Here is a 25,265-nt window from a genome sequence, read left to right as displayed (position 1 = left end):
CATTGGTTAAATAACCATTTAAATCCGCTGCATTTGTTTGCGCCTGTCCTAAGTCATATATCTGATGTTCAGTAGTTGTCGGTTCGTTGATGGTGTTCATAAGTGATTCTCGTTTTTCGTTTTTATGTCACATGGCCTAAAGGTCCAAGTGAACTTTTCTCATCACTTTGCGTCCGTCGTCTGTCGTCCGTCGTCGTCGTCCCCCGTCGTCGTCGTTGTCCCCCGTCGTCGTCGTTAACTTTAACATTTTTAACCTCTAGGGGACCACTGAATGGAATGAAATCAAACATTGCATGAAGGTTCCTTATGAGATGCTGACCAAGTGTTGTTATGTTTTGGCGAATCCATCATCCAAGATGACCACAAGCATGGGACTTAGTTGAACATAGTACCCTATGGGAAATGCATACACATGACTTCTTTCAAAGAACCACTGAATGGAATAAACCCAACATAGCATGAATGTTCCTTATGAGGGCTTGACCAAGTGTTGTTACTTTGGAGTCGATCAATTATCCAAGATGGCCACCAGGGGAGACTCAGTTTAACATAAGGCCATATGAAATAATACAAACTGTCTTCTTTTAGAGCACCACAGAACGGAATGAAATCAAATCAAACACTAATGTTCCTTTTGAGATGCTGACCAACTGTTGTTACATTGTTGCCGATCCAACATCCAAGATGGTCGCCAGTGGGGGGACTTAGTTTAACATAGGACCCTATGGGAAAGGCATACAAATGACGTCTTTTAGAGAACCACTAAATGGAATTAAACCAAACATGACATGAATGTACCTTATGAATGCCTGACCAATAGTTGTTATTTTGTAGCCGATGCATCATCCAAGATGGCCTCCAAATTTTATTCTTTTTTCATATGATTTCAAAAACCCAAGTAGATTCAGATGAGCGAGACAGGCTCTTGAGAGCCTCTAGTTTTATATAGATTATACCGTTCGTTATTTTCCGTTTGAATGGCTTACACAAGTTACGTTTTTGGGCCTTGCTCTACGGTGTGAGTCAACGCTCCGTTTTGAAGACCATACCTTGACCTATAATGCTTTACGTTTATAAATTGTGACTTCGATAGAGAGTTGTCTCATTGGCACTCATACCAGAACTTACTAAATCTATGATGAAGATACTGGATTTTTTTACAAACAGACAACCTATTTCATGTATATATCCAATGATATTGTGCTTAGTATATTCATATTTCAACTGCAAGCTAATTGTGCACTCCTTCTCGCTGAACTGTTAAACCCATATGAGGCAAAACATACAAAACCTTTACAAAACCTAACAGGTTTTTGTTATATCACTTTCAGATATATCGAGGATATCCTGTTACCATTTAAACAAAACTTAAGTATAAATCAGAAAACTTACAATTAAACTAATAAAAAACAACAGTACACAGGCAAAAAGCTATGTTTGTTGTTATATATATGTCGTGTACAAGTTGTGATTTTGTACAGGTTATAACATGTACAAAAATGTTGTACATGTTATAATTTGTAAAGTGCAAAAAAAGTTATAACATGTTCAAAAGAACCTCTTACATGTTAAAACATGTACAAAATATTGCTTTAAAATGGTTTTGACGTGTACAAAATTTGAAAATAAAGATATGTTTTTATTATTACAACACATGCCACTTAAGTCAATGATATTTTAATAATTTGTTGTTATAGTTCATTCATGTTAGTGTTATACCTTTTTGATACAGATAGTTATTGACCAGATAAATAGTTTTTATGATTACATAATACCTTAAAGACTTTTAAATTCACATGTAGTTAATTAAGATTATTTCGTATTCCTCCCTTGTATACAAACAGAAGAAAACTTAGAAGCAATATTTGATGCAAGTTCTGTATCTAATAACACTGACAGTGAAAACTCTTTTTTTTACCGAGACAGAATATAATACAGACACTGAAATCGAAACTGAAAATAATTTCAGAGACAGTCATAATTACTGGTACAAACATTAATACTGATGATTAATTGAGTTGTAATGATTCAGCTGCTACCAATGGACGAACAAATGAGTTAAAAACAGAAACACTAGTAATACAGTGATGCTAACATGGTTAGTGAGGAAGTATCAGCATGACATCTACTGGTATAATTCCTCGAAACCGGGTGCGTTCTGGTGGTGATATTCCTTCTGTCAATACCAGAGAGGATTTATCTGAAATTTCAAATACTGACTTCAAGCGTGCACGAAAGGTGACCCTTTCTGGCTAGAGGTACAATCCCATGCCTTGACAAAAATCTCAAAAACTAGATAAACTGTTCTCTCCTAAGGCGATAACGTTATCATTCACATTCAGTCCATTGATATGGGCCCTGCATATGCGGAAAACATAACAGGCTTAATGATGAATGTGAATGAACATATTGCGGCTACAAAATTGGAACTCAAGACTTAGTTGGACAAATAAAGGGATACTTGAGTAAAGACGTGTTAGAGAGATTGTCAATAAGATATCATTAAGGGGGGAGGGCAATGATTAGTGCATTGTTAGTGTAAAAAATACAGTTGTAGGTATAGTAGGTGTAAATTTAGAAGAGTGAAAGGTTTAAGCAACTCAAAAGTGTCACATTTATCTGTCTTGTAGCAAAACTTGTTTCTAAAATGTATGAAAATAAAGTATTTTATGCATGCTTTAAATAATGCACCTTCTTTTGCATTTGATTATTGTTTTTTTATTATTTGATAAATTTCAATCGTAATCGTCTATTCTGTTTTATTATTTTTAAATTTTGTACAGGTTAAAACCGTTTGTAAGTAATATTTATAACCTGTACAAAATTGCAATGTGTACACGACATATACAAATATGGTCAACTACAATCTAGATTGTGTGACAGACGTGATGATTTTATTCTTTGCAATCATCGACGTTATATTCTTTACAGCAACATAAAACTAGTACCATTTTCACCGGGCGACGCTATGTATTTCATTTGATACATAATGTAACGATCTCGTCTGTTCATATTGTATGAACAAAATAATAAATTGAAAATGGAAATGGGGAATTTGTTAAAGAGACAAAAACACAACTATAGACCAAACAACACGGTGTGTTCCTTCCATACCACGCTTTTCAACAATGATGGAAGGAAAAGCGACTTAAATAGACAGAATAATCTCATTTTGGTTGGTATTTCTAATAATCCTGAATCAATTTACACTTTGAACGTTTTTTTTTTTTACAATTATCTATCAAAGGTACCAGGCTTAAATTTCAATACGTCCGACGCACGGTTGGTAGACGTTATAACGCCGGCGTCACACATTTGCGTATCAACCGACGTGCACCAGACGTACAGAGAGTAAGTCCGTATACATTATATGCATATTATGTATGTCGAAATGCGAAAGAATACATTTGGTGAACGCTCTAACTCCAAGAAATTGTTATGCAGCATAAACAATTTCATCTAGCAGTAGCGTTTTTTAAACGTATATCTGATTGCAACACGCATGTAATACATACTTTACAAGCGCGCTGGAAAACGCTACAAATAAGTTTGAAACACATTTAGGGCACGTTGTATACGCCTTAAGATCGTTAGACTTTTATTTGGACTTCTACTTGGACGTACACGGGACGTGTTTATTATATACGCCTGGCATATCAAAAACTTATTCTAACATCTATCAAAACTTTGGCATTTATATGGTTGAATACATATATGTCCATGAATTTACAAAACCATGGCTATCAAGAAGTAGTACAAACAATACAATAAAGAATAGAAATGAGACAAAGGTCAAAGAAGCAACAACCGACCAAAGAGCAGATAACGGCCGAAAACCACCTTCATTTGGGTCTTCAAAGCAGCAAGAAAATTCAAGAACCGGAGGTGGGCATCAGCTGGCCCCTAACAAAAAAGTGAACTAGTTCAGAGAACACTCCATAACTATGGGGAAAAATATGGGGATGCCCACGAAATACCTCTTCACAAGAGACCAAATGAAACAGAAATTAACACATATGCATCTGTGTCATTTTGGTCTCTTGTGGACAGTTGTTTCATTGGCAATCATACCACATCTTCTTTATATAATTATATATATATAAATCGAATCCTGGCGAGGGAAGAACCAAACATTTGCGAAAGCAAATTTACAGATCTAACATTGTTGGGTTGATATTTAGACGAGTTGTATATATATATATATATACGAGTCTAAATTGAAAACTACGTTCAAACCTATGATTGCGTTGGATAAAAACCGCAATTTTTATACGTGTGCATGTCAAACAAATTTCGTTGTAGAAGGGTCTAAAACAGCACAAACAACATTTTCCAAAAGACCAAAAAAGTGAAAAAGTATATTTAAACAAAACGCATTTGATTAACAGGTCGAACAACTGATGTTAACCCTGCTGACTGCCATTGACGATTGCCAAATAAAATTGATCACAAGATGTAACAAAATGGATCTGAATATAAAATACGTCACAGAAGAAAAAAAATGTGTTAACTTGTGGCTACGATGTTGTGCCACAAACATTCGGTGTCAATATTTCTTTAGTACACCAGATCTAGATTTCGACAATATATGTCTCTTCAGTGATGTTAGGGATCGAAACGGTATTTGGAAGGCCATATAATTTACTCTCAATTTAAGATTGACTCTTGAATTTAAAGAGACAATATAGGATGAACGGATCATATAAACCGGAGGGAAAATATGATACATGCCCAAACAAAAAATATAAACGAGTCTAAATTGAAAACTACGTTCAAACCTATGATTGCGTTGGATAAAAACCGCAATTTTTATACGTGTGCATGTTAAACAAATTTCGTTGTAGAAGGGTCGAAAAAACAGCACAAACAACATTTTCCAAAAGACCAAAAAAGTGAAAAAGTATATTTAAACAAAACGCATTTGACTAACAGGTCGAACAACTGATGTTCTTTAACCCTGCTGACTGCCATTGGCGATTGCCAAATAAAATTGATCACAAGATGTAACAAAATGGATCTGAATATAAATTTAATACGTCACAGAAAAAAAATATTGTTAACTTGTGGCCACGATGTTGTGCCACAAACATTCGGTGTCAATATTTCTTTAGTACACCAGATCTAAATTTCGACAATATATGTCTCTTCAGTGATGTTAGGGATCGAAACGGTATTTGGAAGGCCATATATATAAGTACGTCTGAGTCAGTGACAACTCTACAACAGATGTACACAGCCATGCATCACCATCATTGATGGCGATCCGATGGATACATCTGTTATAGAGTTGTCACTGACTCAGACGTACTTATAAATATAATTATTATCTGTGACTGTATCTTTAAGTTACATTAATTTGTAGGATCCTTTACTATATGTAATTTAGCTGATCTGTAACAATAACATCTTCATGCCTTATATATCATGTACTGTAGTACGCCGCTAGATAAAAACTGACGAGGAAAGGTAACACACGGCCAGCGAAAGCTCTCTGTTTTAGAGCCCAGGTGGTCGTGTGGTCTAGCGGGACTGCTGCAGTGCAGTCGATTTGGTGTCATAATATCACAGTAGCATGGGTTCGAATCCCGGCGAGGGAGGAACCAAAAATTTGCGAAAGCAAATTTACAGATATAACATTGTTGGGTTGATGTTTAGACGAGTTGTATATATATAGAGATAGATAGACGTACGGCCTTCAACAATGATAAAAGCCCATACTGCATATAATCAGATAAACAAGGTCCAGGTATCGCAAATATAAAACAATTCAAACCAGAAAATAAACGACCTTATTTATGTGAAAAATTATGAAAGAAAAATATATGTGTAACACAGTTACATACGACAACAACTGAAATACAGGTGAAAATGACTTAGGACAGGCACATACATACATATTGTGGCGGGGTTAAACATGTTAGCGGAATCCCAACCCTTTCCGTAACCTTGGACAGTGATGTAACAGTACAATATAATAACATGTGCCATTACATGTGCTAGACACACACAAAGCACGAAGTATCTACCCACGCTACGACCGGGACGCGTCTCAAATAATTTCAACGGACGTTTTACTTCGTATTGTGCATTTCATCAACGTTAGACAAACGCCAAATTTACGCCAACCAATGTCACTAGAACACGTGATCAACTCGTATGTACAATGTACGCTTCTTGTAAGCCACAAAAGACGCTTAAAGCTCCTTGTGCACACGATACAGATATGATTGACAACTAGGATGCGCTCAAAATAACTGGCGTACGTTTTGGAATTTTGGATCCTCTATGCTTGTCAACTATGTTCTTGTTTGGCTATATAAGTATTTTAAAACGAAACGCGCGTCTGGCGTACTAAATTATAATCCTGGTACCTTTGACAACTATTGACAGCGTACATGTTTTACGCACACCCGGCATACGTCAGTGCTACACGCTGATTTTAGTACATTCCAGCATACGCCTTAACAGAGAAGAAAATATTTCAGTATTGACGAATCAACAATGTAAACAATTCATCAATATACATAATGAACACTGTTAGGAAAAGTCAACTATTTTTAAAGTAACTTTCTAAATTATGTTTGAACTTTTAAAAATACAGTTTAATAATCAATATTTGTTTTTGTTTTTTATTATTTGACACAATAGTACTTTCCAGTATCCAAAAAAAAAATAATTGTATAATACTTCGTAATGATTTTCACTAAAAACTAAGCATTGAGGTGCATTTTCCGGAATTTGCCGAGTAACACGGGAATGCCATGCAATAACGTCACGGAAAGGCGTGTGATAACAATTGAAGCATGTGATGAACTTTTTATATCAGCCTTCTAAACACAAATTCGAAAAATTGTAATTTACGTTAAGTTAATGCTTTTATCGTACAGTAAAAATCATATGTTATTTAGTCTAAGTATATGATAAATTATTTTATCATATACTTAGACGAAATAACATATGATTTTTACCGTATGATAATAGCATTAAATTAAAGTATTTTCCATATTTTTCGAATTTGTGTATAGCGGGCTGATATGAAAAGTTTATCACATGCTTCGATTGTTATCACATGCCTCTCCGTAAAGTTATCACAAGGCATTCCGGTGATACTCGGCAAATTCCGGAAAATACACCTCAATGCTACGTTTTCAGTGAAAAACATTACAAAGTAGTACAAAACAATTATTTGAATACTGGAAAGTATATTGTGTAAAATAATTAAATTAAATTAAAAAAAAAATATTAAATAAATGCATTTTTTAAGTTTTTCTGAAACATGATAATTTAGAAAGTTACTTTAAAAAAAATGACTTTTCCAAACAATGTTCATTATGTATATTGTTGAATTATTTTTTGTCGATTCGTCCATATAAAAATGTGTTAGTTTTTTCTCTTTATTGAGGCATATGATAGAAATATTTCATATAGAATGTATCAAATTTTGGGTCCGACGTCCGTGAACTGTTTACTCTTTCAACTTCTTTTCGGGAACCACGTAAAAGGATCTATATATGAATCTGTTATTTTTCTCTACTGTTGAAGCATATAATAAAAAGATCATAACATGTCATTTTTCAGATCGCATGTATTATCAGCCCTCGGTCAATATCAGCCCTCGAGCCATGCGGCTCTTGGGCTGATATTGAACATAGGGCTGATAATACATGCGATATGAAAAATACCATGTAATAATCTGATATTATCACATTAAATCCCTATAACACATATTAAATAAAGTGTATTAGTATCATAGAATGAATTTAAAAAAAAGATAATGACAATGAAATGAAATAAAGGTTTTATCAATATTTTATGATATAAAAACACAGTGCAAATCAACAAGATAACAATTCATTTACAGATTACTTGTTACGATTAGTTCATTTGTAAGAGTCATTTTTTTTTAATTTTTAATGCGATTGCGTTTGTTAATCAAACTGAACCTAACCAGTGTTTAGAGATGATCTGCTGTGTTTTTCAAACGCCTGTCAAAATTTTAAGGGAGTAATGTTGGTTTACAAATGTCCGGCGACCGTCTGTCCATCTTTAAATTTCATAAAACTTAACATAGTTGTTTCTTAAGATTTTCAAACGATTTGTATACTTTTGGGGAAATTTAGAATAATATTTTTTGAATTACGGGACTTTGTAATTGAAACAGAGGTGTTTTTTTCACATATCGCGTCGTATCTCAAAAACGATTTATGTTGAAAACTTTAAGCACTTCATATTTATATTAATCTAAAGATCTGTATACCTTTTGGTGATGTTTAAAATTTTCATTTAAGAACAATTTAGATTTTTTTGTAAAAAAACCGGGGCGGGGTGAGTAAAACATCAGACACAAGACGACGGGCGTATCATGTGCTCCTCGCTCAGCTGTTCATTATGAATCAGTTGTTATTATCTACCTGCAATACACGTGACTGTGTAAACATTTTCTCACGAGTGTCTCCCTTGCAATTGTACTTTGCACCAGCCGAAGTTATAAATACAGAAATCGTAGATAAAATATCTGCGTACGAGAAAATATGTGGGGGATTAGTACATGTACGCAGGAAGGCAATTGTGTAAAGGGGCTACATGAATATAGATTTTGATAATATGAAGGATTTTTCCCTCACCAGAATGTTCACAAAACATTTGTGACGATGTTAATGTTACCCATTCAAATATTGAAAACAGTTTCACCTTTTGTAGTTTCATTGTGACATATAACTCTCAAAGGCAATCATAATGTTCCAAGGACACAGTTTTTGTCTTTATATTGTCGTTGGCTACACATATAGTGTGGAGAGTGTATAACTAGCATTTTGTCCATACACTTTTCGAATTTATCTCTCTAAATGTTATGCTTGAATTACCAAGTAAGGGGTTGAAATTAAATGTTCAGCAAATTAGGTGCTAAACTTTTATGTTGAGTAGTTATATGGTCCAGTTAAATTATGTTAAAAAATAGTATGCGTGAAGCTGTCAAAATTAATTATAGACCCTTTTCAAAGATTTTTCAATATTTTGAGTTAAAGATGATAGACATATTTTTATTGTTTTTAAAATAATGCGTCACAAGAGAATTACTCTACACAATAACAATCTTCTTACGATCAAGCAGGTGCAATTTCTTTTATTGAATGTATTGTTTAAAAAATGTACTACAAAGTAACTATGCACTGGAACCCAATAATGCATAATTTTCAATTTATTGTTATCAATATTTTTCAATAGAAAGTCAATACATGATTGAAAATTAGTTACAACTTTATTACAAAATCAATTTGAAAATTACTGAAATTATAACACTATTATCAAATATTCATTTTGATCTTCATCTTCGAAGGAATATCACATTTGAAGAAGAGAAACCAATTAGGACGCACCAATTAAGACTAGACAATTAGAAATCACCAATTAAGTGAATCAAAAACCGTTTAGGTATAACGATTTTAATTTGTATTTGAACTTAATTATAATTCAATAATTCCGTGTAACTATAATTAATATAAATAAGCTCTGCAAATCTAGGATTACTTAACATCTTTTTCCCCTTGTGGAAACTTTGGTTAAAACATTGTTAAACCAATTTGTTAAGGTTTTTACTGTATATTTTGTGACCATGCAGTTGTATTGGATTTTGTATTCTACGCATATATATGTTTCAACCATATATGGTAAGCCTGTGCTAATCTTAATTATATCGGGGATAAAACACTATTTGAATGGCATTTCTAATCACATCTAAAAATCTTAAATTCCCCCCAAAAAGGATTTCTTACAGAAATATAGATTCTTACACTGCAACAAGTGTATTACGATATTTCTCCACTCGAGACAGTTAAATTTTATTATTTAAAGCGCGAGGCTTGCCGAGCCCTTTAAATAATAAAATTTAACTGTCGAGAGTGGAGAAATATCGTAATACACGAGTTATAGTGTCGGAATCTGTTTCTCTAATGGTTTTAATCGTACTTTTTCGAAGATTTTCAGAAAATTGTGCTCTTTATATGCGACGTCATAAGGCAAGGTCGACTTTTTTCATGACGTCACAATAGAAAAATTGAGAAGAAAACAAAACATTTAGACGTCATAATCAAATTTGGACTAATCATTTGCCGAGAGCAGATTTTTCACTAGTGGGGAGAACTATTTTTCTCACGCCGGTCATAAAATGTGAAATTAGCACAAAAATTAGAGAAAAGAAATTCCACCATAGAGGTAACATGTTTCTCGTGCATCATCTGTCGAAGTACAAACTTTAGGAAACATCCTGAGAATATTTGACAATTGTACACAGTACATTTTTTCTTAAAACTTCCAGCTGTGTTTTATGTGATCAAGGTCATATAGTTCGTTTTTTTCTGCAAAAAACAGTAGTGAATACAAACACAATGATTTTCTAGTATGCGTACTATTTTCATCTAATTCGGAATTATTAAACACGAAAACTAGAAACAACCCCAAAAACAGTTTTATGGTTTATTGCAGATTCAATTTATTCGTTCAAAGTGTGTTAATTTACGTTTTTGAGTGAGAAAAGCCTTCCAATTGACATTTAATTGTGTGTTTTCTATGTTGTTATGTTATACTATTGTTTAAGAAAAAGGAAAAAGGTTTAGTACCATTAAAACGTTTAATTCCGCTGCAAATGAAAATGTTTGCACCTGTCCTAAGTCAGGAATCTGATGTACAGTGGTTGTCGTTTGTTTAATATGTGATTTAAACGTGTTTCTTGTTTCTATTTTTTTTTTTAAAGATTATACCGTTTGTTTCCCCGTTTGAATGGTTTTGCACTAGTAATTTTGGGGCCCTTTATAGCTTATCGTTCGGTGTCAGCCAAGGATCCGTGTTGAAGGCCGTACACTGAGAGTTGTCTCATTGGCACTCACACCACATCTTCCTAAATCTAAAGATCACTAATTTCTAAATTTTAATTTTAGGCTTTGAACAAACTATTTGTCACTTGGTTACAGACACCATATCATGTGCCTTAAATTTTGTGCGTTCAAATCGTCGGAGCACTTAAAACTTTAGTTTTACAGTGGCTTATTAGTTTTTTATTCACTATTAACAATATGCTTTCCAAAAACAAACGAGACAAATCATATGTGTTGCGTGTAGACGGGTAACATACTTATATTGTTTTTGAGGGTTCCTTCTAATTTCGGATACCCACAAGTGAATAAGATATAAAAGTTTTATACCATTTTGAAGAGGAACGTAAGGGCTTTGAGATGTCATATTTGTATTTCGTAATTGACACCATTTTCGAATCGAGTAGACTTTGAAGAAGCCAGTTCAGTTTGTAGACACTGAACGAAAAATATAAGCCCTTTGCGGCATACCAGATGAGAATCCATCGATAGCAAGATTTTTTGTCATTAAAGTCTTTATTTCAAATATCATTATGTATACATATTTGGAAAATGCTTAAAAAACAATAGTTCCCAATTTAATAGAACGAAATCAATGAGAACTTCGACATCATAATAAAATCAAAGCCCCAAAAAAACACTGTAACAACAACGTTTAAAAAAAATACGCTCTACTTGAAATGATCAATACCGAGTAAAAAAATTAAAGCATGCTATCTAGTCAGAAAATACTACATGTCCGGTAATCTAAAACATCTGAACGGCATTTATTCATATCACAGTCTCTTTTTAAGCATTTCATAATATTATATTATGTATATGAGTCCCCACAGGGCTCCCGTCACAAAACATTTAACAAACGTTTAACGTTAGTTATTTCGATGGATTTTAAAGAAAACGGAAGAAAAAAAAGGATTGTGCATTCCAGAAAGGAGAAATGAAGCCAATATGATAAATTGCTTATAAAAAAGAAACGTTTGTATGCATTCGTTTATATTTTTGTCAATTTATTTTGATTACTGATGCGTTGGAAGGGTGTTTACCAAAATGTCACAAAAAGGCATCTTCATTGTTATCTAAAATACTAAAAGCACTGAAGAGACATTTATTGTCGAAATACGGACCTGGTATACACCGTATGTTTATGGCATAACATCGTGGCCACAAGTTAAAAAAATTTTCTGTTTAGTATTAAATTTATATTAAGATCCATTTTATTACATCTTGTTTTTTTAAATTTATTTGGCAATCGCCAATGGCAGTCAGCAGAGTTAAAGAACATCAGTTCTTCGACCTGTTAGTCAAATGTGTTTTGTTTAAAAATACTTTTTAACTTTTTTGGTCTTTTGGAAAATGTTGTTTGTGATATTTTTAGACCCTTCTACAACGCAGTTTATTTTACATGCACACATATAAAAATGCGGTTTTTATCCAACGCCAACATAGGTTTGAACGTCGTTTTCAATTTAGACTCTTTTATATTTTTTTTGGGGCTTGTATCATATTTTCCATCCAGTTTATATACATCCAACGCACTCATAGGTTAGAACGTAGTTTTCAATTTAGACTCGTTTACATATATATACTTTTTCACTTTTGTGGTCTTTTGGAAAATGTTGTTTGTGCTGTTTTAGACCCTTCTACAACGAAATTTGTTTAACATGCACATGTATGAAAATTGCGGTTTTTATCCAACGCAATCATAGGTTTGAACGTAGTTTTCAATTTAGACTCGTACAGCTGCAGTGCAGGCGATTTGGTGTCACGATATCACAGTAGCATGGGTTCGAATCCCGGCGAGGGAAGAACCAAACATTTGCGAAAGCAAATTTACAGATCTAACATTGTTGGGTTGATGTTTAGACGAGTTGTATATACATTATGTACACAGCCATGTATCACCATCATTGATGGCGATCCGATGGATACATCTGTTGTAGGGTTGTCACCGACTCAGACGTACTTATACTTATGAATATAATAATTTTTCTGTGACTGTATCTTACATTAATTTGTAGGATCCTTTACTATAGATAATTTAGCTGATCTGTAACAATAATCTTCATGCCTTATATATCATGTACTGTAGTACGCCGCTAGATTAAAACTGATGTGGAAAGGTAACACATGCCCACCGCTAGCTCTTTTTTTGAGAGCCCAGGTGGTTGTGTGGTCTAGCGGGACGGCTGCAGTGCAGGCGATTTGGTGTCACGATATCACAGTAGCATGGGTTCGAATCCCGGCGAGGGAAGAACCAAAAATTTGCGAAAGCAAATTTACAGATCTAACATTGTTGGGTTGATGTTTAGACGAGTTGTATATATATACATATATATACTGTAAGTACGTCTGAGCCAGTGACAACTCTACAACAGATTTATCCATCGGATCACCAGCAGTGATGGTGATACATGGCTGTGTACATTATGTATATACAACTCGTCTTAACATCAACCCAACAATGTTAGACCTGTAAATTTGCTTTCGCAAATTTTTGGTTCTTCCCTCGCCGGCATTTGAACTCATGCTACTGCGATATCGTGACACCAATTCGCCTGCACACGACCACCAGGGCTTCATTGTCATATATATATATAGGGAAGGATTGTGCCTGATATTCATATGATGAAATCGTAATGTTTCAATCATATGATGAAATCATAATTTTTCAATCAGTTTAAATTAAAGTCTGGAGCTTGTATGTCAGTCAACTGCTAGTAGTCTGTTGTTATTTATGTATTATTGTCATTTTGTTTTTTTTCTTTGGTCACATCTTTTGACATCAGACTCGTACTTCTCTTGAATTGATTTTTAAATGTGCGTATTTTATGCATTTACTTTTCTACATTGGCTAGAGGTATAGGGGGAGGGTTGAGATCTTATAAACATGTTTGACCCCGTCGCATTTTTGCGCCTGTCCCAAGTCAGGAGCCTCTGGCCTTTGTTAGTCTTGTATTATGTTAATTTTAGATTCTTGTGTACAATTTGTAAATTAGTACGGCGTTCATTATCACTGAACTTATATATATGTGTTTAGGGTTGTATATACATTATGTATACAGCCATGTATCACCATCATTGATGGCGATCCAATGGATTAATCTGTTGTAGAGTTCTCACTGACTCAGACGTACTTATATATATATGAGAGCCCAGGTGGTTGTGTGGTCTAGCGGGACGGCTGCAGTGCAGGCGATTTGGTGTCACGATATCACAGTAGCATGGATTCGAATCCCGGCGAGAGAAGAACAGATCTAACATTGTTGGGTTGATGTTTAGACGAGTTGTATATATATATTGGGTTGATTTTTAGACGAGTTGTATATACATTATGTACACAACCATGTATCACCATCATTGATGGCGATCCGATGGATACATTTGTTGTAGGGTTGTCACCGACTCAGACATACTTATATATATATATATATAGATATATATATATATATAGTGTCTAAAAATAGCAACAATCAACATTCAATCTATCTAGGTGTGGATCAGTTTGTAATTAAACTGATGCAGTTACTAAATTGAATTATATAAGTGTCTAAGAATGTAACTTTTACACATAAAATGAGTGTTATAAAATTAGGTGTTATATTTTACATATTATTCACGCAATATTTCGATAAACAAATTAGCTTCATCGGGCGTGTGCATCTATCTAGGTGAAATCGGATGCATGACAAAAAATATCTTTGTAGCTTGAGCTACACAAAAGTTTAACATATTGATTAATGATCTGTATAAAACAATTTTTTGCCGTTTATTGTACATAAATATTTTTTTCAAAAATTAAAACAAATAGTTGTTTTAGTTAAATAGAAGTAAAATTGCTGAGTTATTCCTTTGGTTTCGAGTAGAACTGTTTTTCATCCCTCTCATTAAGTCCATCAGGTTCAAGAGTACGTAGCTGATGCATCCAGAACCTTTCTCTCTTTTTTTCTCATATCTGAGTCCCAATTTTGGTTTACCTCAATTATTTGAAAAAAGTACTTTCAAAAGTATGTCCTGTTCTTAAGAGGTGTCTCGTAATTGGACAGTTTCTTCCTTTTGTATAGAACGACCGATGATTGTTTAGTCTGATGTTGAATGTGGTTTCTGTTTCACCAACATACTGCAGCTTGCAAGTTCCACATGTAAGAATATAAATACTATTTTCCGTTTTGCAATTAGATGTAACATAGATGTTGTATCGCTGCTTTGTTACTATGCTGATGAAAGAGTGGTCAGTGTTGGCGGCTTTACAGCACTTACAGTTCCTTCTACCGCATTGTTTGTAACACCCAAATTTTGAAGTTTCTTGTTTCTTTACTTTTGATGTCACAAGTATGTCTTTGAGATTTTTGGGTCTGCGATAGGCAATAAGAGGAAGTGATGGAAAAATTTCTTTTAAGGAAGAGTCATTTTCGATTAGACGCCAGTGCTTTCGGATAGAAGATGAAATATTTGTCAAATCGGGATGGAAGGTTACAACAAACGGAATTCTATCTGCACGGGTCGCCTTATTTTTGTATTCCATGAGGCTAGCTCGATCTTTTTCTTTAGCTTTATCAAAAGCGTCTGTGATGTTTTTGGTTTTATATCCTCTTGATTTCAGCTGTGTTTTTAGTTGTCCCAAACTATAGTTTAGTTAGGATTCAGAGGAGCAAATTCGCTTTAGTCTGATGGCTTGACTGTAAGGTATACTCCTGGAGCAGTGTTTCGGGTGACAACTTTTTGGAGAAAGGAACTGGTGTTTATCAGTTTTCTTTGTGTGGAGGTCAGTTGTCGTGAAGAACACTGAGGACCCAAAAGTTATGCTATGTACGGTTAAAGCACGTGAACTAGTTTTGCTTCACATAATTTTAAGTATTTGAATTATATCAGTATGCCAAATATGACTGCATTATCACTTATTTCGCTTTTTATTTAATCTTCCCAAATGTTTTTCTATTAAATTACCTAGCATTTTGAAGGTCAAGTTTTTATCTGAGTAATTGATATTGTCCCACATCTATAAAATTACGATTTTAATTTACTGTGAATAAGTTTTGCATCGCATCATTCTAAATGATATTAGTAATGCCAGATAAGACTGCAGTAGACATTTTTTGCTTTTGATCATAACATTGCAACTTTTTGTTTTTCATTATTAAATTGCTTGTCCTTTAGAAGGTAAAATGTTTATCTGAGTGAGTGATAGTATCCAACATCTATGTCAAAACTTTCTTTGATTTACTATGACGAAGAGCCTTTATTAGGGCTATACATGTAAACATTAATGCTATTGTCATCAGTTACATTTAAAAATTGTATTTGATTTGCTATTCAACACAATCCGCTCCTCTAATTGATTCTACTAATGTTTTATATACAATGTCTTGGCATAATTGTCATGAGAATTAAAAGAAGATCAAAGTTGACTGTCCGAAAAACTGTTTAAAACGTCATTAGTAAAATAAATGATTTATTTCGATTGAAATGTTGTGAATGAAATTATTTTATCACATTAAATCCCTATAAAACACATTAAATAAAGTGTATGAGTATCATAGAATTTTTTTTAAAAACAGATAATGACAATGAACTGAAATACAGATTTTATCAACATTGTATGATTTAAAAACACAATGCAAATCAACAAGATAACAATCCATTCTCAAATTGAGCACCCATTTATCGGCAATGTGTGAACATTTGATCAATAGTCAAAAGATGAACTGAAGTAGCATTTCAAAGGTTCATTTCATTATAAAAATCACAGGCATATAGTTAAATATCAACTCTAGTATAACGAAATATTTATACTGTTGTCAAGTAGCCAATCTGCAAGTCTTGGAATACCATTCCATAAAACAAGACTTGTGAGCCAAGGCTCCGTGTTGAAGGCCGTACTTTAACCTATAATGGTTTACTTTTTAAATTGTTATTTGGATGGAGAGTTGTCTCATTGGCACTCACACCACATCTTCCTATATCTATTAAATGATTCTATTCTATGTTTATTTGGTAGTTGATTACTTATACATGTTAATAACAACACAATTAGTGTGTTAGTTCTAATCATATAGGAACTGCATTGACTCGTAATATTGAAAAATAATCAACATATAGCACGTGTAACAATTAGGTGAATTGGAAGAGACATTTCATATTTCCCATTCAGTTCCATTTGTTAATAGAATTCCCCTTAACATTCATTAAATCATCTGTTGAGTTATATTATATTGTTATTTAAGAATCAGTTATTACTATTTATCTGCCATATGCGTGTGTAAACATTTTCTAACGAGTGTCTCCCTATCAACCATATGCATATTTTGTGACTGCCGGAGTTATAAATAGAGATATCGTAGTCGAGGTCAATGCCTACGAGAAAATATTGGGGGACTAGTACATTTGAAGGCAATTATGTAAAAGCACTACATTTATGTAGATTTTGATTATATTTTAGAAGTTTCATACACCAGATAGTTCACGAAACATTTGTTGTGTAGTAAATTTTAGCCAATTAAATGCATTTCCAACTTTTGTAGTTTCATTATGACATTTGATTTTTGAGGCAACTATAATGTTCCAATGACATAGTTATCGTCCTCAGATTATTGTTGTCTACACATTCAGTTCTTATTAGGATCTGATTCGACTAGATTAATCGAACATAAATTATTTAATCAATAAAACTAAACACATGTATACTATCGGAATGAGTTCTTCTTGTGAGTAGCATTCGTTGTAATACTTTATGTTTTCTTCAAACATCAAAACTTTTTCATATATTCATATTTTAATATTCATTTAAATGTTAATCTGCATCTTATAACTCATCCAAGACAATTACACAAAGTTCATTCCGTATCGGAACTCCATCCAACTAAAAATCAAATCAACAATAATCTACAAAACACAATAAATCCAATTATCTTGTCACACCATTAAACTCAAATATATCAAATGGGTGGGGTGGGATTTATGTATAACGAAACGAAAGGTATGATTCTCGAAAAGGCAAAACGTCGAATAACTGGTTATAAAAATGTTTATTATTTATTTTAAGAGTCTGCACGAGAACCATGATCCTACCCTCATACAAACGGGTAGGATACCTGCAATGCGACATACATAAGCCAATCACATCATACAACAACAAACCAGGTATGCAACCGGGTGCTCGTAAATACGTATTGAACATAAACAAACACACATATGTGCTTTCGATACTATTAATGAAAATGTGTGGACAGTGTAGAACTCGTATTTTCTTCATAGATATAGGAAGTTGTGGTGTGAGTGCCAATGAGACAACTCTCCATCCAAATAACAATTTAAAAAAGTAAACCATTATAGGTTAAAGTACGGCCTTCAACACGGAGCCTTGGCTCACACCGAACAACAAGCTTTAAAGGGCCCCAAAATTACTAGTGTAAAACCATTCAAACGAGAAAAACAACGGTCTAATCTATATAAACAAAACGAGAAACGAGAAACGAGAAAAACGTATATATTACATAAACAAACGACAACTACTGTACATCAGATTCCTGACTTAGGACAGGTGCAAACATTTTCAGCGGGATTAAACGTTTTAATGGATCCAAACCTTCTCCCTTTTTCTGAAACAATAGCATAACATCACAACATAGAAAAGCACACACTTTTCAGAGTTATTTCTTTAAATATTATGCTTGAATAAATAAGTAAGGGGATGAAATGACGTTAAAAAATCAGGGTGCTGAATTTGTATGTCAAGTAGTGATTTAGTCCGGTTAAAAAATGATTAAAACTAGTATGTCTGAAGCTTTCACAATGAATTGTAGACCCCCTTTTCAAAGAATTTTCAATATTTTGAGTTAAAGATAGAAGACATTTTTTTTGATTATTATTATTTTTGATGTGTCAAAAGAGAATTACTCTACACAGTAAAAGATCTTTTTGCAATCAAGCAGGTGCAATTTCTTTGATTGGATGCATTGTTTAAAAGAAATGCACTACAAAATAACTGTGAACTTGAGTCCAATAGTGCATAATTTTCATTTTTTTTGTTATCAATACTATTTTTCAATAGAAAGTAAGTACATGCTTGAAAATTAATTACAACTGTATAACAAAATCAATTTGAAAATTACTGAAATTATACCACTAAATATCAAATATTTATTTTGATCTTCTTTTAAATAGGTATATCACAATGGTAAAAGACTAACCAATGAGAAAGCACCAATTAAGACTAGACAATTAGGAATTACCAATTAAATGAATCAAAAACTGTTTAGGAAAAATAATTCCGTATAACTATAATCAATATAGATAAGCTCTATAAATCTAGGATTAATTAACATTTTTTTCTCACTTTATTGAAGCTTCAGTTAAAGCATTTTCAAACCAATTTGTTAAGGTTTTTATTGTATATTGTGACCATGCAGTTGTTATGGATTTTCTATTCTATACATATACATGTTTCAATAATATATGGTAAGCTTGTGCTATTCTAACTTATTTCGGGGATAAAACAAATATACATAATTTTTAATTGTTTCACAAAATCGACATGTATCGCAATCGTGAAATAAACAGACTATTTGAAAGGCGTTTATAATCACATGTAAAAATCTTAAATTCCCCAAAAAGAAGATTTCTTAAAAAAAAAAAGAAATTTCACCATAAAGGTAACATGTTCCTCGTGAATCATCTGTCGAAGAACAATCTTTAGGACACATTCTTAAATCTTCAAGCTGTGTTTTATGCGATGTAGGTCATATAGTTCAGTTTTTTTTCTGCAAACAAAACAGTAGTGAATACAAAACAATGATTTTATAGAATGCGTACTATTTTCATCTAATTCGGAATTATTAAACCCGAAAAGTAGAAACAACACAGAAAACAATGTAATGGTTTATCGCAGATTAAATTTATTCGTTCAAAGTGTGTTAATTTAAGTTTTTTGAATAAGATATTCCTCCCAACTGATATTTTATCGTGTGTTTTTCTGTGTTGTTATGTAATACTATTGTTACAGAAATAGGGAGGAGTTTCAGAACCATTAAAACGTTTAATTTCGCTGCAAATGTTTGCACCTGTCCTAAGTCATGAATCTGAGGTACAGTGTTTGACGTTTGTTTATGTAATTGATACGTGTTTCTCGTTTCTCATTTTTTATTTAGATTAGGCCGTTTGTTTTTTTCGTTTGAATGGTTTTAAACTAGTAATTTTGGGACCCTTTATAACTTATGTTCGGTGTGAGCCAAGGATGCGTGTTGATGGCTGTACATTGAGAGTTGTCTTCTTAGCATCCACACCACATCTTCCTTTATCTAAAGATCAATAATTTATAAATTTTAATTTTAGGCCTTGAACAAACTATTTGTCACTTGGTTACAGACACCATTTCATGTGCCTTAAATTCGGTTATAACAGTAGCTAGTTCAACGTATGGCAGAAATGATGGAACAACATGCGCTGATGGTCACGGCCCATACTCCAGTGGTTTTCATTGCACGATGGACTCAACAGATTGGGTCACACAAAGATGTCAGGACCAGCAGACCTGTTCTATTAAGCCAACAGACATTGGTACTGACCCTTGCCCAAATAAATATAAATATATGACAGTTACGTACACATGTTCAGGTAAACAATTGAACGTTAAATATTCTGTTGATATAATCCTTGTGTAACTTCTTGAACAACATTCATGAAAGGGACATTAAAAACTATTTAATGACAGTAACCCCAAAATACAACGCTGTTACTTAAAATTGATGGGTGAATCAGCGATTAACTGATTTATGTTTGATAAATATACGATTGATAGCATCTAAGATTATCTGCAGAAAAAAAAGCATTTCATGAATTAACGATAACAGTTTTTTTTTGTCGTTTTGAAATTCTTCTGTTTAAGAGTTATAACAGACATGTTATATGACAAAGGAATCATTCGTTCGATAAAAGGCAAATCATAGATATTTGTGTTCCAATATGCTATTAAGAATAATTTCAAAAATAAAGAAAAGATAATACTTATTTTCTACTAAAAGTATACCGACACCATTGGAAAATGAAACCAATGATCAACAATATCGAACTAAAATTCATTACTAGCAAAGTTTCGTAATTTGAAAAAGGACACAAATGTTCAACTTAATCAAGGTAAAATGCAATATTCAAACACATCATATATGATTTAACATACTAGAATCTCGGTGCGCTCTCGTAAGTTTCAACATTAAAAGAGTTTTGTAAATAAACTTGCAACTCCAAGGTAAACATGTTTTGATATGCGAAAATAAAGATGAAAATCCACAACTTTCATATAAAAGAAAAAAACTCATAATGTTTTGTTTTGAAGTGACTTGTTAGAAGTTTGAATTTCACGATAGTGTGTTGCAACAAGAATGACATAACTAGTTGTTGTATTATAAAAAAAAAACCATGATTATCGACACTTTTAAAAGTTGAACAATATTGTATTTTTTTTATTTTAATGCAAAATGTGTTTTAAAACTGAGATATGAAACGGTAAATCAAAGTTGTACACCGTATTAATTATATGTTTTTTTTTCACAATTCATTTTATTGTCGAAATGTTTTCAAGTCAACAAGAATCGATACTTCACGCGAGATTGACATATACTCATACTTTATTGACATTCATTTCAAATTTGCTCTAGACCGGTCAACTTCATGTTACACAATGTAATTTACACTGAAGACATCACAATTGAGAAAAAATTGAAAACAACACGTTAAATATTGCTTGCGTCCGAAGCACTTTTCTGGATTACCTTCATCGAAGTGTTACTTGGTCTCTAAATCAGTTATAACTATGTTTAATCCTGTTCAATATATTTTGTAGATATTGATGAATGCGCATCAAGTCCATGTCAGCATGGAGGAATATGTACAGATATAATCAATGGATACATGTGTACATGTGTGCACGGATACACGGGAAATAACTGTGAAGAAAGTGAGTATATTGCCTAACACATGCTCTATTAGTGTCAGTTTGGGCTGGGTTTGATGTCCTGCACTTGAACAAAATACATGGTTTTGATAGAACTGAGTCATTACTTTGTTATTAACGCATCATTCTTACCACGCATATTGCATTTTTGTTGTAAGACACTTATTTTATTTTTGATTGCACTTTGAAATGCCTTGCAGTTAGTATCACGGAAATCCGATAATCCACAAGTTACTATGTAAGAATCTGTTTCTCTATTGATTGTAAAAAAAAAGAATATTTATGTTAGACAAAAATTACCTTCAAGTGCCTTTTAGCATTCCACGAATTTGTCAATTTCATCAACACCTGTTAGCATATTTTCATTCAGCCAGTTAGCTTAAAAGGTTATGACCCTTAAATTAATCTAATAATCTACTGAGATCACAGGTAACTACACGCTGATAAAAAAAAAATATGCAATGGGTTCGGAAAGGGATACATTTTCATAGCATGTATCCTATGTATTGCAATATGCACTACATTTATCTATTTGATCAATCGACAGATATATCAAATTATTCAAGCATATAACATGTATAAGAACAATGAAATAACTGAAATATTAAAGGCACATCCACTGCCAATTTTTAGATTCTAAATTATAAACCCCTTAGGCTTAGTTTAAATCAATTCAGAACGTATTTTCAAGACATACCTATCGAAGTCACTGTAATGCTTTAGTTATATACTAAATACTAAAATTGCTTTATCATATTCAATTTACAAACACAACTTCAGATAATGATGAATGCAGTTCCAATCCATGTCAGCATGATGGTATCTGTGCAGATTTAATAAATGGATACACATGCAACTGTTATATCGCATATAAGGGAAAAAACTGTGAAGAAAGTAAGTGAAGTGTTCTATAAACCTCTGTCAATGTATTGGTGTTTCAAGTTACTTCAATAAATGGTATGTCTCTTTTGTCAATGCCATTTGTTTTCTTGTTTGCTAATGAACTTTTCTTTTTATCCCGCTTTGTGTTCCTTTGATACATATTTTTTGTAGTGATACAGATTATAACATAATGAATGGTGTACACCTATTTTGACCTATGATGTATGTTTTTTTTTTGTTCACACATCATTCTCAATTTAATGTAGTTTAATACTACTATTATACAAACCCAGCTGTTTAGCTAGCTATAAAACTGGCTATAAATTCCAAATCTGTCTGACAACGCCGTAGCTAAAACACAAACCAAAGACAATTAAAATGACAAACTATAATACCCAAAACACAACCTAGCAAAACTAAGGACTAAGCAGCACGAATCCAATCGAAAAACGAGAGGTGACCTCAAGTCCTCTGGAAGGACTAAAAAACTAAGGATTTTCTTATTCCAGACATAGATTACCTAAGCCGTATTTGGCACAACTTTTTGGAATTATGGATCCTCAATGCTCTTCAACTTTGTACTTGTTTGGCTCTATAAATATTTCAATATGAGAGTCACTGATGAGTCTTATGCATACTTTTCTTTAATTACATACATAATTTTTAATCAGATATGTTCCATTTATGTTTCTTCAACTCTATTATAGATGCGTTTTTCGACAACAATTGTCTTTTAAGGTAGCACAATACAAAGATTTTTTTACTTCCAAACACTAACCTTTGAAATGCTGTTACTTTCTTATGAATGCATAGAAAATAATAAAAGAGGTATATATAGATAGATAAAAGATTAATCTGTTAAATGAATGCGATATTTTTATTATGCAATCATTATGTAATCAAACATTATGTAATTAGCGGCAAAATATGGATAAGTTCACTCGAATGAATTTAGCTCTATCATCTCTTTAACTATACAAAAAATTTTAACGATATCTTAATCAACACATCATGGGCTTCAAAAGGGTGTCTCAGATTGTCTCTATGGTGTTCCATTCTCTTTTAAATCTCTAATTAGTGTAAACATCCTAACATTATAAAAGAAGATAATGTTTAATTAGGTGTAAAATTTGTTCTATACATTCTAGCTGAAATCTGAGACACTCTTTTGTAGATAATGGCCACATGAACAACATATAATAAAATAAACCCTCTAGGGAAACCTATGCAGAAGCTAATTTCATTTGAAAGTGGAAATTTGGTGAAAAATATTTTAGACACAGTTAACATTATAATTGGTTACATAATTGTTGCATAATACTAACATTGCATCAATTTGTAAGAGTAATCTGTTAGCTATCCAAAACTACCACTCTTATAAATTTTAAAGCATTATTATGAAAGTTACAGCATTTTAAAACTTGGGAGCTGGAGTTATAAAATCTTTGTATTGTGCTACCTTAAGTGATGATAGAGGCCAATTATTACAAACGTTAGAAACTAGTGAAACTAGAAAGACAGTTAATACAGTCAACGCCTTCTTCCGTGTCATATATATTGTTTCCATTATGCTGATCGTTGATTCTTTATTAGTTTTGGTAATACATGATACATGTACGTTTTGGTCTAGTTTGCAATAATAACTCTTCGAAGTATGTTGGAATTCTGTTTTTTCACAATAAAAAAAACCCATAGTTTTTGTCAAATAACTGGACATCTGCATGATATGGCGCAGTAAATATTGATCGGTTACTATATGTCTATATACATTTTGTAAAATTTGTAATTTAAAAAAAAATTATTATGAGGAGAAAAATGCAAATTTGGTTTCTCATTTTCCTTTATTATTTGTTCGATAAATTTTTTTTTTCTTTTTTTTTTTTAGGAAATGATTTATTTGATGTGAATTATAAACTGACGGAACACACGAGTACCCATGTGTTTATAAAGGCAATCCTGGTGACGTCACGATTAAATTGTGCCAGAAGTTGTACTTTAAATCATGATTGCTACGGATTCGAATACAATGTTACTGAAAATAAATGTCAGATGATTTCAGCAAGTTCAACACGTCATTTTGGAATAGTTAACTATTATATTAAACATTTTCAAACTTAAATATAAGTCAATAAAACATATGATTGAAAATCAATACGTATGATTTTAGCTCATTTCAACATATTCACTTATCGTTAGTGGTTAAATTTGTCAGAATTTATGTAAAGTAAACTACTTTCTGTTTGGTGTCTTTTTATTTTTAGCCATGGTAATGTCAGTTTAATTTCGTTTTAATATCCTTCTGGTATCTCCCGGTATCTATAATAACATTTACTACTGTAATATTTATTCTCGTTATGTGTATTCCAGTTTAAAAACAATATTGGAGAATTTGTCAAGAAAATATTATATCTTTTTGCTAGTTTAACAATAGTTGTATGTTGACATGAAAAACTTTGATTTTTTCGAAAAGCCAAGGGCTTTTTATCCAAAGCATAGATTACCGTAGCCGTATTTGGCACAACTTTTTGAAATTGTCGATCCTTAATTCTCTTTTACTTTTTACTTGTTTG

At 32.6% G+C, this 25,265-nt stretch overlaps 1 protein-coding gene across 1 annotated transcript in view; it reads left to right on the top strand.

Moving 5' to 3' along the window:
• The window catches only part of LOC134700298 (fibropellin-1-like), a 41,068-nt gene extending 19,235 nt beyond the window's left edge, over positions 1 to 21,833 (top strand). Inside the window, exons 6-7 of the mRNA XM_063561653.1 lie at positions 20,196 to 20,477; positions 21,703 to 21,833. Coding sequence (XP_063417723.1) covers positions 20,196 to 20,477; positions 21,703 to 21,833 — 413 coding nt within the window. The remainder of the gene's footprint in view (positions 1 to 20,195; positions 20,478 to 21,702) is intronic.
• The last annotated feature ends 3,432 nt before the right edge of the window (positions 21,834 to 25,265 follow it).

The sequence above is a fragment of the Mytilus trossulus genome, unplaced genomic scaffold (assembly GCF_036588685.1).
Source record: "Mytilus trossulus isolate FHL-02 unplaced genomic scaffold, PNRI_Mtr1.1.1.hap1 h1tg000128l__unscaffolded, whole genome shotgun sequence".
Lineage (NCBI taxonomy): Eukaryota > Metazoa > Mollusca > Bivalvia > Mytilida > Mytilidae > Mytilus > Mytilus trossulus.
Note: the sequence above shows the minus strand (reverse complement) of the source record. Positions and strands in the feature narration are given on the sequence as shown.